The sequence below is a fragment of the Mesoplodon mirus genome (assembly GCF_964341445.2).
Source record: "Mesoplodon mirus genome assembly, chromosome: 17".
NCBI classification, from domain to species: domain Eukaryota; kingdom Metazoa; phylum Chordata; class Mammalia; order Artiodactyla; family Ziphiidae; genus Mesoplodon; species Mesoplodon mirus.
In genome coordinates, this window is record NC_138993.1 from 67,791,607 (window position 1) to 67,808,665 (window position 17,059).

The 17,059-nt window shown below is 42.8% G+C and overlaps 1 protein-coding gene across 2 annotated transcripts in view; it reads left to right on the forward strand.

Annotated features, from left to right (window-relative positions):
- The first annotated feature begins 1,588 nt into the window (after positions 1–1,588).
- Positions 1,589–17,059, forward strand: part of CLYBL (citramalyl-CoA lyase) — a 233,288-nt gene continuing 217,817 nt past the window's right edge. For both annotated transcript variants that reach the window (XM_082602229.1, XM_082602228.1), the window contains exon 1: positions 1,589–1,669. In XM_082602229.1, coding sequence (XP_082458355.1) covers positions 1,608–1,669 — 62 coding nt within the window. In that variant the 5' untranslated portion in view covers positions 1,589–1,607. The remainder of the gene's footprint in view (positions 1,670–17,059) is intronic.

The following is a 17,059-nucleotide window of genomic DNA, read 5'->3' on the forward strand; positions in this document are numbered from 1 at the left end:
CCAGGGGGATGCTCTAGTTTGGGTTGTCAGCTCAGGCTCTTTGAGCAGGTGGCAGGTAGGGTAAATGTCCAGGAGGATGCGACAGTATAGCCATAAGCGTTCTGGGGATAGGAAACAGCATGTGCAAAGGCCCTGAAGTGGGAGGGGGCTTATCGCACTAAAAAAACCCAAAAAACAGAAACCAAAAAAAACCCACAGAAAGAAGATGGGTAGGGCTGAGATAAGGTTCAAGGGACAGGCAGGGGCCAGGTAGAGTAAGGACTTCAGGGTCATGGTGAAGAACTGGGGTTTTATTCTAAATGCTTCTGTCAACATTTCATAAATAACAGAAGTAAAACCAATGAATCCCCAAGGTAGTAATTGGTAAAAGTTTATTGTGCCCACATCAAAAACACATTTTGCAAACTGGGAGCCCTCAGACAAAAACATGGAATGAGGCTCAGGGATATATTGTTATAAAGCAGCTTATTTAGTGAGAAAGTAGTGACTGTTTATTCTTCACAGTGATTGGTTACAATACTCGAGTTTTCTTCAATATAGGGAATTGGTCAGTGGTTACCTTGGGAAATAGTTCAAGTTTTTGCTTATGATTTCCAGAGGCACAAGCAAGAAATGACCTAGGTCAGTTTGTCTTGCAAAATAAGCTGAATTAGGCTTTGCTTGTATGATGAAACCGATTTTGTCTGCTCAGGGAATTTTCAAGGTTGCTCTTCATTTGTTTTTCATTTTAACACTTCTCATTGGAAGTCACCAAAGATTTTTAAGAAAGGAATGGATGTGATGATAATAATAATGAGAAGTAATTAACATTACTGAGCATGTGTTCTGGGCCAGAAGAGGTTTTAAGCTCTTGGTATATTAACGCAGCATATCCTTATAATAACCCTATGAGGTGAGTACTATTTATATTCCCATCTTACAGGAGGAAACTGCAGCAGGGAGAGCTTAAGTCATTTGTCCAAAGTCACACAGCTGGTAAGCTGTTTTAATACCTTAGCACTCTCCCGACTGTGAAGCCCGAGTTTTGACAGACTGGCAGGAAGGAGTTGGAATGAAGCGCTGTGTTCGCTGCCCCGTGTCTTCAACAAGCATTTCTCTGGCCCAGAAAGCTGCCAGCAGCATCTATTCTGACCCTATTACAGTCATATATGTCCCGTAATGGATTGACTGTTAACCGAGGCACGCACACGGTGAGACCCACAATCTTTGTTAGGTATAGTATTTAAACAAAAACAGCAAAGAAATCCCTAGAAAATCTGGCCACGTCTGGCTGGGAAAATGCAAGGTCTCTCAAAACCCGCCCTAAAAACCCAGAAGCAGGGGAAGGGTTGGATTCAGTCACCCAAAAATCCACCCACTCGGACTCTCTGTTCTGCCTCGCGTTTGCAAGTCACTCAGACCCTCAAACTACGGCCTGCAAGTTCTGACAGCCGGAGGGGGCAGGTGCGCAAAGAGCAGGGGGGCGCGGCTTGCGGGGACGGGGCGGGGCGTGGAGACACGGGCTCTGGGCAGAACGTGCGCGGGACGCTGCGGCGTGGGGGCGTGGCGAAAGGGGCGGGACGAAGCGGAGACGGACAGGGCGGAGGCGGGGCCCGCGCGCAGACAAGATGGCGCTGCGTGTGCTGAGGAGAGCGGCGCGCGGAGCGGCGGCAGCGGCGCTGTCGAGGCTGTGAGTGCAGGTCCCCAGTCCCCCGCCACCCGGCCAGGCTCGCCGTGGGTCGGTACCCGGCTCAGCGTCGCGCAGGCGCGGCCTCCTCGCCCACTGGCGGGAACTCCCGCCGGCTGGGAGCATCGTGCGCCTCCCGCGCGCGCGGGCTCGACCTCTGCCAAGGTCGCCGACGCCCCGCGAGGGTCGCCCCACACTGTCCGTGCCTCCCTGTGGGAGGGCCCTTGCTTGGGCCGGGAAAATGGGTACAAGCGTTGGCTCTCTGAGACCCAGAAAACAAAACTAGCGTCCCCACACGTGGAAACCGTGAACGTATGCGTGTTTTATAAAAGGGGGCTTGGAGTCAGCCTCTCAGGATGCTGAGAGGCGGCTCGCCTCCACTGTTGTTGGGCACAGCGGTTCCCAAACTGTCTGGTCTCAGGACCCCTTTACAGACTGAGAAGTTATTGAGGACCCCGAAGAGCTTTTGCTTGTATCTGTTGATTTTAACGGTATGAGGAATTAAAACAAAAATTTAAAATACTCATTTAAAAATAACAAATCCATTCAAATTTAACGCAAATTGCATCTTTAATGAAAATAACTATTAAAAAAAAGTGGCATGGTTTTATATGTTTGAAAATCTCTTCAGTTTAATTAAGGACCATTGGAGTCTCATATCAGCTGTCTTGGAGGAAGTTTACCAAGAAATTCCAGGCTCATGCACAGTCTATTTGGAAAAGGGAAGACCTGGCAGACCCTCTCAAAGGGTCTCAGGGCACCCCGCCCCCGCCCCCAGGTGTCCTCAGATCACACTTTGAGAACCGCTGGTTGAGACTTGCTTGTTTGCCAACTACATGCACATACGGTATCTCATTCTGTTCGCCAATCACCATGTGAAGAAGCTGGGTGAGTCGTTCATAAAGATGAGGAAACTGAGGCTCGGAGAGGCTGAGTGACGCTCAAAGCAGAGAATGGCCGAGTTGGGTTCAGAAACCAAGTCAGTGGCTCTTGGTCTGGAACTTCTTTACATCTGCTTGCTCGGTGCTTCCTGACTCACCGGTGTCCCATACCAGGACCCACCTGGTTTTATGCATCCCACCTTCCCATTTCCTACATCTGGGCCTGGTAATGTCCCTGGACACCGGAGCTCACCCTGGAGCCAGAGGAGCCCCTGAAGGGGTGTACCCAGACCCTTCCAGAAAGTCCTTTCCTGGCCTGTGAAGGGGCCAGCTTCTGTGGCCTGTTCTACAATGGGTCAAGTGACCACACCCAGTCACCTACTTCTAAGGCTCTTGGGGCTCAGCTCATAGTGCTTGTCGTCTCCCTTAGCACACTGGCTCGTTCTCAGCCCACCTACACACCCCACCAAGGCCATTGCAGCAGGCTTTCATGCAGGGTCCTTCCCAGAGCCTACACCCCAAGTTAAATCCTGTGGGTCCTGGCGCCTTCAGAACACGTGGGGATGGGAAAAGTCAACGTGCCCAAGGTCAACTTAGAAAAGTCTGCCTAGACATGCCTTAACTTCTATCCCAGTTGTGTTGCACTTCAGCTTCAGGCCAGTGGACTGGCTTCTGTTGGCTTTTTTCTTCTGTTTTTAGAGTATCAGCAACATTGCTGATAGGCAGGTGCTGAAACCCCGTCCTGACCCTCCAACATTTGCCTCTCTTGCTGTCCCTGATGCTTCCCTGCCTATCCTGTCTCCAGCCTTGCAGCTCTCTGTTGCCACTTCTCAGTTTATATAAATACTCTGTGCTCAAGTTGGGGGAACATAACTGCCTACAGGTAGGGGTGCTATTGCTACGGATGTCTTTTAAATCCTCAAAGAAATATGTGTGAATAGTAACCCATGCATATATACACATCTAGAAATATTTCTGATGTAACCATCTGTATCTATATATATTAAGCTAAACATGAGTTCATACTGTCTCCAATTCTAATCCATTACCACATGAATCATTCTAGCCTCTTCACCTTGCTTGTTTGTAAATTTTCACTCCCCCAGTGAGAAACCTGGCTCCCACCATGCGCCATCCAGTTACTCAGTTATTCAGTTTCAGCATTCACATGTAGCAGTATCTGACTTGTTAGACCATACTCCATGGGAAAACAGCTTTTTCAACTAGAGTACAGTGCTTAGGTGTAGTTCCTTTCCCTTTAGTCTTATAGGTTCCACTCATTTCCACAGTTACTTAGGTTAGCACCTTTTTCTTTCATGCCCTTCAGTGAAGTTGTTTCATGTATTCATCATACAGTAAGATTGTCTTTTCCCTTTTCTCGTCTAGTTGCACTAGCTAGTGCTTTTAGTAGCATGTTAAATAGGAGTGATGAGAGGGGGCATTCTTGCCTTGTTCCCAATCTTAGGGAAAGCATCCAGTTTCCACTGTTAAGTCTGATGTTAGTTGTAGGTGTTTTGTAGAACTTTTTTATTCCCTATTTACTGAGGTTTTTTTTTTTTTTTTTTTTTTTTTTAACATGAATCAGTGTTGAATCTTGTCAGGTTCTCTTTCTGTAATCAATTGATATGATCTTATGATTTTTTTTCTTTAGCCTGTTAATGTGGCAGATACATTAATTGATTTCTGAATATTGGACCAGCCTTGTATACCTGGCATAAATCCCACTTAGTCATGGCATATAATTCTTTTTATACATTGTTGGATTTGATTTGCAAATATTTTTTGAGGGTTTTACATCTGTATTCATGAGCGACATTGGTCTGTACTTTTCCTTTCTTGTAATGTGTTTATTTGGTATTGGTTTCTATATGTCTCATGTCTTTTTTTTCCTCTGTTCCTTTTCTATTGCTTTCTTTTGCATTAAGTGAATATTTTCTTATGTAATACTTTTTATTTCTTCAATGATTTTTTCCAGTATTTTTTTTTTAGTGGTTGCTCTAAGGCTTACCATATGCATCTTTTAAAAAAATTTGTGGTAAAATACGTATAACATAAACTTTGCCATCTTAACCATTTTGAGTGTACAGTTTAGTGGCATTATCATATTCACTATCCCCCTGATTTTTTGTCACTCCAAACAAAAACTCTGTACCCATTAAGCAATAACTCCTCCTTCCTAGCACCTGGTATTCTCTAATCTACTTTTTGTGTCTCTGAATTTGCCTATTTTAGGTATTTCATAGAAGTGGAATCATGCAATATTTGTCCTTTTGTTTCTGGCTTATTTCACTTAGCATAATGTTTTCAAGAGTCTTCCATGGTGTAGCATGTATTAGAACTCCATTCCTTCCTATGGCTGGGTGTTTCAGTGTATGTATAATATGTTACCATATACATCTTAACTTATCGGAATCTACTTTTGATTTATACTAACTTAATTCCAGAAGATGGAGAAATGTTATATCTATATAGTTCTTCTTTTCTTCTTTTTTATGATATTATTGTTATACATATTATATTTATATATGTTACAAATCCAGTGATACTTTGTTGTAGTTTTCATTTTTTTAACATTTTTATTGGAGTATAATTTACATTTTTGTGTTAGTTTCTGCTGTATAACAGAAACAGCTAAAGTGAATCAGCTACATGTATATATATATATATATATATATTCCCATATCCCCTCCCTCTTGCATCTCCCTCCCTCCCACCCTCCCTATCCCACCCCTCTAGGTGGTCACAAAGTACCGAGTTAATCTCCCTGTGCTCTGCGGCTGCTTCCCACTAGCTATCTATTTTACGTTTGGTAGTGTATATATGTCCATGCCACTCTCTCACTTTGTCCCAGCTTCCCCTTCCCCCTCCCCATACCCTCAAGTCCATTCTCTAGTAGGTCTGTGTCTTTATTCCTGTCTTACCCCTAGGTTCTTCATGACCTTTTTTTCCCCTTAGATTCCATATATATGTATTAGCATACAGTATTTGTCTTTTTCTTTCTGACTTACTTCACTCTGTATGACAGACTCTAGGTCCATTCACCTCACTACAAATAACTCAATTTCGTTTCTTTTTATGGCTGAGTAATATTCCATTGTATATATTGCCACATCTTCTTTATCCATTCATCGGATGATGGATACTTAGGTTGTTTCCATCTCCTGGCTATTGTAAATAGAGCTGCAATGAACATTTTGGTACATGAATCTTTTTGAATTATGGTTTTCTCAGGGTATATGCCCAGTAGTGGAATTGCTGGGTCATATGGTAGTTCTATGTTTAGTTTCTTAAGGAACCTCCATACTGTTCTCCATAGTGGCTGTATCAGTTTACATTCCCACCAACAGTGCAAGAGGGTTCCCTTTTCTCCACACCCTCTCCGGCATTTATTGTCAGTAGATTTTTTGATGATGGCCGTTCTGACTGGTGTGAGGTGATACCTCGTTGTAGTTTTGATTTGCATTTCTCTAATGATTAGTGATGTTGAGCATTCTTTCATGGGTTTGTTGGCAATCTGTATATCTTCTTTGGAGAAATGTCTATTTAGGTCGTCTGCCCATTTTTGGATTGGGTTGTTTGTTTTTTTGATATTGAGCTGCATGAGCTGCTTGTAAATTTTGGAGATTAATCCTCTGTCAGTTGCTTCATTTGCAAATATTTTCTCAAATTCTGAGGGTTGTCTTTTTGTCTTTTTTATGGTTTCCTTTGCTGTACAAAAGCTTTTAAGTTTCATTAGGGCTTCCCTGGTGGCGCAGTGGTTGAGAGTCCGCCTGCCAATGTAGGGGACAGGGGTTCGTGCCCCAGTCCGGAAAGATCCCACATACTGCGGAGCGGCTGGGCCGGTGAGCCGTGGCCGCTGAGCCTGCACGTCCGGAGGGAGCCTGTGCTCCACAACGGGAGAGGCCACAGCAGTGAGAGGCCCAGGCACTGCAAAAAAAAAAAAAAAAAAAAAAAAAAAAGCTTTTAAGTTTCATTAGATCCCATTTGTTTATTTTTGTTTTTATTTCCGTTTCTCTAGGAGGTGGGTCAAAAAGGATCTTGCTGTGATTTATGTCACAGAGTGTTCTGCCTATGTTTTCCTCTAAGAGTTTGATAGTGTCTTACATTTAGGTCTTTAATCCATTTTGAGTTTATTTTTGTGTATGGTGTTAGGGAGTGTTCTAATTTCATTCTTTTACATGTAGCTGTCCAGTTTTCCCAGCACCACTTATTGAAGAGGCTTTTCTCCATTGTATACTCTTGCCTCCTTTATCAAAGATAGGTGACTGTATGTGCATGGGTTTATCTCTGGGCTTTCTGTCCTGTTCCATTGATCTATATTTCTGTTTTTGTGCCAGTACCATACTGTCTTGATTACTGTAGCTTTGTAGTATAGTCTAAAGTCAGGCAGCCTGATTCCTCCAGCTCTGTTTTTCTTTCTCAAGATTGCTTTGGCTTGTAGTTATCATTTATATAATTTTATGTCTTTTAAAGAAACTAGGAGTAGGAGATGCAAGTACACACACACACACACACAAACACACACTTACTTTATAGTATTTGTTATAGTAACCTTTTTATTTACTGTTCCTGGTTCTTTTCAAATGTTCCTGTGGATTTGAGTTACCATCTGGTGCCATTTCTTTAACCCAGTACATCTTTGCTCCTACCCACCTCCTGTGTGCTGTTATTGGCAAATATATTACGTGTCTAAATGTTATAGGCCTAACAATACAATTATATAATTTTTTTATATAGTTGCTTTTAAAATTAGACAAGAGAAGAAAGGAACAGAAGTATGCATTTAAACAGTGTTTTATAATTACACAGTTACCTTTACCATTGCTCTTTGTGTATGTGTATGAATTTGAATTATTGTTTGGGATTACTTTCAGCCTGAAGAACTTCCATTAGTATTTCTTATAAGGTGGGTCTGCCATCAACTGCCCTGCACATGTGCATAGACTTTTAGATTCCCAGGAATATGTCAGAGCTTTTCAAACTCTATGGATATCTCATTCTCCAGCTTTTCTGTTTAAGCTTTTTTTTAGCCTGTTGTTTACCCCAACTGTTATCTACTCTCTCAGGTAGCTGTGATGTTAAATAATTGCTTCTGATGGTTTTTGAAAAATGACTTCGGGGAAAATGCTGTTACCACTGTTCAACTCTGAGTCAGGTCAGTAGGGTCTTCCAGTGAACCACCTGACAGGTCAAGTAGTGGCAGTCTTCTGGGAGTGGAGCTTTGAAAGAGCTCCAATCCTGCCCTGCCCCCTCCAGTAGCTGCCAGGCTGCTGGTTTTCACTGTAGTTTTAGCTGTTGGTTTTCAAGGCTACCACCAAACTGGGGAAAGGGGTGTTGACCCGAAACAAATAGACTGCCAGAGAGTTCTTTAGCAGAAATGGGTTTATTTGGGATCAGCAGAGAATTGCAGTTCAGGGTCAGCAACCATGGCAATACATGTTCAACTTCCTGCATGACAAGGGAAGGAGAATGCTTTTATAGAGAAGGAAAGAGGTTGGGAGGGCCGTAGTAAGCAAAGAGTCCATGGCTTTTCATTTATTGAGTCCTTGGCAGGAAAGAAGAGCAGCCTTCTTCTTCCTCTTGGGCTCTGCAGTGGTGCCAGGTCATGAGAGTTCCCCCTTCTGGTTTCCCAACTCTGTGTAATTAAGGCTTCTGTTTAATTAATTTCTCATATTTCCACCTTTTGATCGAGGTTTTTCTCTGAAAGCACTGCTGATCAAGTCAGGTTTTCTCGTTTCAGCCGCTTTTTGTGCTGCAGTGTCTGGAAGGACCTTTCCTACGTATAGTGTTTCATGTTGTAAGGAAAGTGCACAGACTGGGAACCTATTGAGGTCACATTCCAGTAACAAGGAGGGGCCGGAGGGGGAACTCTCAGGCACTTTTTATCTGAAGTCTGTGTGTTAACGAGGTCATAGACGTTGGAGATCATCTGAAGTGTTATGTCATCAAAGGTTTGGCAACAAACGTTCAAAAGGCCTGGTACAGATTTCTTGGGAAAGCTGTCTGATCCGTTAGCATCTGCTTCAATTCTGGGAAATCTTTACTTTCAGGTCACCAGGTGACATTCGGTTCCAGTCAGAATTTGGTGCTTTCTTTAGGTGTGTCACATGAATACAGGAGTCTGTTTCTTGGGGTTTGGTGGCACAAGGGTTGGTTAACAGTATTTGATAGGGGTCTTTCCAGTGAGATTGAAGAGAGTTCTTCTGGAGGTGTCTTTTCCAATAGATGAAATCTCCAGGTTGCAATGTGTGATGCTTAAGGTCTTCATTTCCTGAGGGCACACTGTGAAAAGATTGCTCTACCAAAACATGGTTACTTTTTTTTTTTTTTTTTTTTTTTGCATTACGCGGGCCTCTCACTGCTGTGGCCTCTCCCGTTGCGGAGCACAGGCTGTGGATGCGCAGGCTCAGCGGCCATGGCTCACAGGCCCAGCCGCTCCGCGGCATGTGGGATCTTCCCGGACCAGGGCACGAACCCGTGTCCCCTGCATCGGCAGGCGGACTCTCAACCACTGCACCACCAGGGAAGCCCAAACATGGTTACTTTTAATAGCACCAGTTAGCCTTTGCAATACTGAAGTGTCTCTCCTTTTGTCAGTTGTGCGTCAAAAGAAGCAGGAGCCAAGTGTATTGGGCATCCTGTGACTATTTCAAAGGGTGAGAGTTTATGAGTTCCAAAAAGGATGGATCTGAGTTTTAGAAGGACCAATGACAATGCTTTTGGCCAAAGTATTTGGAGGGTCTCTACAAATTTTGCTAATTGAGTCTTAATAATGCTGTTAGTCTGTTTAACTAAACTGGAGGATTGAGGGTCGCAAGTACAGTGAAAGTGTTATAAAACCAGACAAGCAGCACATACTTGTGTAAGTGCCTGGCTAGTAAAAATGGATTCCTCAATCACTATGAAGTTTGAGAGGAGTTCCCTGTCTGCAAGGGAAAGCTTCAGTCCAGTGTGTAAACATATAGGTCATGACTAAAACATAGGTCATGACATATTCCACTAGATGGAATAAATTGTATAAAAATCATTTGCCAGACCTCAGATGGTTCATTAAACAGTTTAAAATGTCTGGGAGCAATACAAACAGCTTCCCTGGATTGTACTTTGGACAATGGGACAAGTGAGGTAGGCACTTTTTGTGGCCTTCTTAATGTTTCCCCACCAATATTGATTCATGAAGGCTGTCATTTTGTCAGTAGACCAATGGTTTAATGAATGTATGGTGGTGAAGAGTGGGAAATTTAGTGTCTCTGGTAGGACTGGGTTGTTGTTTGGTCCAAACCTGAGCTTTCTCTTTTTATCAAAACAACAATTATTGAATTTCCAATTTTGTTTTTCCTTTTCTGAGGCCAATTGTTGGGCTTCTCTAGCCAGTTTTTCTAAATTATCATTTGGTGAAATATCCCTTTGGATCATGACAGAAGTTTGGATGCTGGTGGTCCTTTGAAAGGCAGCATTCCTTGCAGAATTATCAGCAAAGCGATTTACCCTAGCTTCCAGAGAATCAAGCTTAGAATGTCCCAGAACCTTAGTAATAGCTAAAGCATCTGGTAAGAGTATTGTATTCAATAATTCTTGAACATAGGGGCCATTTAAATTTTTACTTCCAATGGAAATAAGGAAGCCACATTGCTTCCACAACATTCCAAAATCACGAGTTACTCCAAAAAACATATCTACTATCAGTTTAAATATTGGCAGTTTCAGCCTTGGCTAAATCACAAGCACGTGTAAGGGAATATAAGTCAGCCTGTTGGGCTAAAGTAGCCATAAAGATGCTACCTCAGCAACATCAAAAGGAGTAGTAATAGCGTACCCAGCACGATATTTGCCATCGTCACCTTTAAGAAAAAGAACCATCAGTGAACCATGAGAAGTCAGTGTTACCCAATGAAATTTCCTGTAGATCGTTGCGAGGAGTCAGGAGGTGGTCCGTCAGAGTTAAGCAGTGGTGAGGAACTCTTTCCGTGGCGGAGGGGAGAAGAGTAGTTGAGTTAAGGTTATTACAGTGTAAAAAGGTTACGTGAGGGGCAGGTAATGAGAGGACTTCAGAGGAGGTGAGATGTCTGGCTGAGAAATGTTGAGTATGGTGGGAATTCAGGAGAGCTTCTACTGCATGAGGTACAAAAATGGTTAAAGGGGATCCCACAACAATGTTCTTGGTGGTCTTAAGCAAGAGGGCAGTGGCTGTAAGGGCTCTAAGGCAAGGGGAGTATCCGTGTGCCACAGGGTCCAGTTGCTGGCTAGTATACCTTGTGTGTCAATGGTGGTCCCCATGTTTTTGGGTGAGTACGCCAAGGGTGTTCCCTTCCTTTTCATATACAGAAAAAGAAAAGGGGAATCTATAATGGGTGTGCCCAAGGGCAGGTGGGTTCATCATACTCTCCTTTAAGGCCTTGAAGTCTGTGTCATTCAGTTCATCCCATAAAGATGGGTCAGGGTTGTTATTGTTGAGTAAAACACATAGAGGTTTGGCCATAAGAGAGAAATTTGGAATCCCAATTTCGGCAGTAACTAACTAGCCTGAGAAAACCTCGCAGTTGGCACTTAGTTTTGGGTTTGGAGAAACTTAAGTTACCATAAAGTCTATCTGGATCTACGTTTAGCCCTTGTTCTGATATCAGATGCCCTAAACATCGAAACTGGGTTTGGGCAAACTGCGGTTTGACAGTAGTCATCAAAGTGACCTACCAGGTGAATTAAATGACCCTTTGACATCTTTTATTTGTTCCATCTCTGACGGTACCAGAGCAGTTTCTGGAAACTGATTGTTTGTCCCCATTGAATCAGCTACCACTTCCCTTATGGGCAAAACCTCCAACTGATGTTGGCAAAATTCACAGTGCACCTCCCATCAAAATTCAAATAGACCCCTCAAAATCTCTTCCAGAAAAGTTGGTTAGACGGCCAGAGTTGCCTAAAGCACTTAAATTTGTAACAGTCTCTTTTTCAGTGTCTTAGCTTTTTACAATAACAGCAGAAAACAGGAGGGTTTTCATTTTCTCTGGGAGCCTTCATTTGCTAGAGCTGAAGATTAAGAATTTTGGTGATCTTCCTTGGAGGTGACTCATCTAGAGTGGGAAAGATCTGTTTTGCCAGATTAACTAAGTCTGGAATGGACACAGTTTCCCATTCTAACCTGGTCCTTTTTACTTAAAGGGAAAGGTCCCAGTTCAGCCCATTAATAAACATGGAGTTAAAAGCTACCTGGGTGGAATCAACATCTGAAGGAAGACCAGAATTTTCTTTAAAAACAATCTGAAGTTGATTGTAATAATCATGAACAGGTTCTCAGATTTTTGTGTGCAAGCCTGAATTTTGTTCCAATGAACAGGCTTTGGAAAAGCCCTAGGGATTGCTTGATGAAGTCATCTCGTGATTGCCTGAGCCTGATTGTATAAGAAGTTAGTGGGCTGGTCTCCCAGTTGTAATTCTAGAGACCTTTTAGGACTTTTCCAGTTAGTGGTTTTCATCCAAAGCTGAGCTTGGCCTTCATCAACAAGCATATGAACCAGCCAATATAAGTCAGGAAAAAACAGGTTGATAAGTTTGAATGACTATATTAAATTCTTCAGCAAACCTGTGAGGATCTTCGGTTACTTTAGGAGAATCTTTGACTATGGCTCGCAGTTCTCCTTTAGTCCAGGGAGAATAAGAAATTAAGGATTTAGCCTCTGGACCCTCAGAAGACTTAATTTTAAAAGGATAGGTTCTGACAAGTTCAGAGGAAAAGGGAGTGGGGAGAGCTTCAGAGAAAAGGGGAAGTTTGGCAAGAGAATTAGTATGGGAGGATTGAGGGTATAGAGGAGGCATAGGTGGTGTAGAAGAGAAGGAGGGAGATGGCATCGGAGGTGGAGTCCGAGACAAAGAAGCCCAGGAAGAAGAGCCTGAGACTTCAGCAGCCATTTTATCTTTCTTTAATCCTTTGCCTCAGTTAGTCTTAAAACCTTATTTTAGGGCTTCCCTGGTGGTGCAGTGGTTGAGAGTCCGCCTGCCGATGCAGGGGACACGGGTTCGTGCCCTGGTCCAGGAGGATCCCACATGCCGCGGAGCGGCTGGGCCCGTGAGCCATGGCCGCTGAGCCTGCGCGTCCGGAGCCTGTGCTCCGCAACGGGAGAGGCCACAACAGTGAGAGGCCCGTGTACCACAAAAAACAAAACAAAACAAAACAAAAAAAATCCTTATTTTACAGAGAGACGATTTTAGATTCCTGATATCATTGGAAAGCCTCAAAATACCAATCGAAATAAGCATTCCACTCAGTTCTGGAAAACTTTGAACTATCGTAGTCCAGTTTGGTTTTAAGGAAATTAAGTTTGAAGATTTCAAAAGTTCCTCATAATGGCTACTGATATTCTAAATTGCCTTTGATCAGGTTGGTAATGTTTTTTCCATAAATGTTTTTGCCTGGAGTTTTCATTGTGGAAAAAATTTTAAACTACAAATTCAATTTCTTTAATAGATAAAAGGCTACTCAGGTTATCTAATTCTTCTTGAGTGAGCATTGGTAGTTTTCTTTCAAAGAGTTTGTCCATTTCATCTAAGTGGTCAAATTCATGGGCAAAGAGTTATGATTGTCCCTTATCCTTTTCCTTAGAGCTTTATAGAGGTATAATTTACACACCATAAAATTCATCCTTTGTAAGTGTTAATTAAATAATCATTAGTAAATTTGTAGAGTTTTGCAACCCATCACCACGATCCAGTTTTAGATCACCCCCAAATTTCTGCCATCCCCCAAATTCTCTCGAGCCCATTTGCAATTAACCCTCACTCCCACCTCCAGCCCCATCATCCTTTTAATGTTCATATTGTCAGCAGTGACTTGCACTCTTTCCTTGGTATTTGTAATTCTTTTGTCTCTCCTTTTTACTTGGTCAGTCTGGCTAGAGTTTTATCAGTTTATTGATCTTCTTGAACTATCTTTTGGTTTTATAGATTTTTCCTATTTTTTTCTGTTTTCTATTTCATTGATTTCTGTTCTTATCTTTATTATTTCCTATCTTCAACTTACTTTGGGTTTAATTTGACCTTTTAATGCCATCCAGATGGAGGATGGAAATGGGAGAAGAAGGATGCAGAGGGGAGAAATTGTAGGGCAGAGAAGAATGAAAGCAGTGAGAGAGAAAGGGAAGAAATCTTTATAGAAAGAATGCTAAAGAGGAGTCAGGGGTTAAAAAGAACTGAGAAATTTTAGAATGATCATTTTGAAAAGAACTCAATCAGAATATGTGTACTTTGTCACTTGAATTGGTATTAAAAGGTCAATGTGAAGTGTTAGGTATTTTCAAATGTTTGTTGACATCTTTAGAAACAGACTTGAGTTGCCCAAATGCATGGTGAGAGGCTAAATGGGATGCTGTAAACAAAAATGATGTTTTTGGTTATGAGGCAGAAAGTAACTTTAAGTAGTCCGGAGAGGTAGGGGGACTAACTGTCTCAACTTGCCCAGTACTGTCCTGGTTTTAGCACTGAAGGTCCCACATTCCTGGAAGCCTCTCTGTTCCAGGCAAGCCAGGATGGTTATTTACCCTAGAGACAGAGAAATGAAGGGCTGAAGAATGGAGTAAAGATGATCTAAGATGGTAGACCAGAGATTCGAGAATTGGAGCTAGAGCCTTCTAGAATGGCTTCCTAAAAGAATGGGATGGGAGAGAGTATTCAGAATGCTTTCACGGAGAAAGAAGGGCCTCTGCTAGGAGCAGGGCTGAAGAGAAGAGAAAGACAGAGGAGACTCTGAGGAAATAGGAAATACCATAAAGCGGTATATAGACCAGGAGTAACCTGGAGGCAGGGGACATGCCTGTGGGCTGGATGGAGGAGTTGGTGGGAAATGAGGTAAAACTAGAGCCAAAACTAGTGGGCAGTAACCAAGCTGGTGAGCAAGAACTGTAAGTGGTAGCTAGGCCTGAACTGGAAGACGCAAATGCATGTGGGTGGTGCCTCCTGGAGAAGATGTAGCTGTAGGGAAATGCGCAGCAAGGGGCTGTGTGCCAGCAAGGCTGTGCCAAGCCTGTGGAACAGCATAAGGTTTGCCTGTGGATCCATACCAGCTGTGGAGGGCTTCGACTCTCATTGTACCATTGCCCTGTTAGAGAGTTTCGCTATGCACTAGAACCATCTGTGTGGGCACAGGCTGGGAGGAAGGACATTGGGTAGCCCCAGGGAGAGACCGAGGGTGGGGAGGAAAGGCTGGGACCCGAAGATGAACTGAAAAACCTTTACCCGCTGCTCCCCGGGGCCCATGGATCCAGAAGGGAGTTGAGGACAGTTTCATCCCATGTGCTTTTCTCTATTCTTCTCTGAATAACTGTAGCCACAGAAGTCTCTGTCCTCTCAGGGAACTCTCCTGAGTGCTCCTGCTCTGCAGAATGTTTGAGTGGCATAAGCACTTCATTCTTCTAGAAATACTCCATAGTGGTGCATTGCGGATGGCGTATTCTCTGAAATTACATTTGAGGTTAGAAGGTGACACATATGCTTGGTTGTAGTTAAGCCTGGTGGAGGACATCATACGTGGTCAATGAGGTAACATCCAGAGTGGCTGACACCACTCAGCGTTGGCACTTCCCTGAAGTGGTTATTTTCTCCAGTGATGGCTTTGCAACAGCCAAGTTTTGATTGATGTAATTTCTGAAACCAGCCTTTGGTCACAGTTTTCTGAACTAAATGTTACAGTGGCTGCTCTGTAGGAGCTGCCATTTTATGCATGACTCCCTGTGGGGAAGTCTGCAGGTGCATGTGGCTACGATTTTAGGAAGACAGGGAGAAGAAAGCTGGGCTCCTTGGGGAGTGGTTATTGGTGGGTTTGATGAATATTCGTACGATTGGAAGAGTTGTTAATTGTAAAAAACAATATGCTTTCTTGCCTCTGAGTGCAACTGGGTTGTGTTCTGTTGTTACATGTTTCTTATTTATTCTCCTATGCATTGCTCATGATCTTGACAGGTTAAGTTTAGAACTTGATTAATCAATAAAGAAAATTTCAAGGAAATAGTATTTGTGTTTTCCTATAGGTCAGTTGGGTATGAATTTAAATCCATGATAATTCATAAAGGTTTAATTTATTTCATGTTGTTACTTGAATATAGCTTATCAGTTAAATAACTCATTTGAATGATGTAGACAATCAGTGGGCCCCAAAATTGAGATTCCTTCCTTCCTTCTTCTTTCCTTCCTTCCTTCTTTCCCTCCTTTGTCTCATTTCTCCTTCCTTCCTCCCTCCCTGCCTTCCTTCTCCAACTATAAGCCAGACTTAAGATGGCTTTTTACTTAGTTGCTTTGACTTTATGTTTTGGCTAAATTTTAGGATGTTAACCTAATCTCTGAGCATTGATGTTCACTATTGTTCCTCAGCTATCACATATATATTTGTTTGTATATAACCACAGTTATTCATTGGGTTTATTTCCAAGTTGTTTTTTTTTTTCCCCCTTGGGAAATGCAGAGATAAATGTCCCTGTATTCAGATCTCTGTGGCTATCCTTACTTAAGTCCTTGGAGGTAATTTTCTATATGTGAACTTGCTGGGTCAAAGAGTACGGACATTTTAAGCCTTTTGATGCTTGTTGTCAAATTGCCCTCCAGAAATGGTGATAGATACCTGGATTGCAGTATGCCTTTTAGAGGCTTACTTACCTATTTTCCTTGGCGTCAGCAGGCCCATGCACAGTAAAATAAGCACAGACTGTCTTGTCTTGCTGGTCACACAGCTGGCAGTGCCAGGCCTAGAAAGAACCCCATCTCCTGGCTGTCAGCTACTAACGGCTTTTCACTATGTGGCCTCAGCTGTCATATGGACCCAGCCTACAGGTGTTTTCTGTAAACAGCCACGTAATTTTACTTCTACAAGTTCTCTTCAAAGCTATGCCACATGTAACGTCTTCCTCTTAGGCTATGAGATTGACAAAAGTGCCTGATTTCATAATAAAGGAATCAAAGCCAATTTCCATGAGAAAGTAAGGATTCCATTTTAATAGTATGCTTGGTATGGGCAGGTCTGTCTGAACTGTTTCCTCATGCTGTATTCTTTTTTTTTCCAATATTTATTTATTTGGTTGTGTGGGGTCTTATTTGTGGCAGGTGGGCTCCTTATTTGTGGCTCTCAGGCTCCTTAATTGTGGCATGTGAACTCTTAGTTGTGGCATGCATGTAGGATCTAGTTCCCTGACCAGGGATCGAACCTAGGCCCCTTGCATTGGGAGCGGGGAGTCTTATCCACTGCGCCACCAGGCAAGTCCCCCATGCTGTATTCTGGCTGAGAAGGCAGAGTGACCAAAGTGCTATGTAAGTATTTGCAGGACACTTTTCAAATATTAATACTCAGAACCCGAGAATACTGAAAAGATTTAAAGACAGCACTTTGTACTTCATTGCCCTCCTTGCCACCCCCAGTGAAATTAGGGTTACAATTTAGTGGTGGACTGTGTTTGCCTTTGAGCTGAAAGTTCTACATTGCTAAAAAATTGTATATTGGGACTTCTGTGATGGTGCATGGTTAAGAATCTGCCTG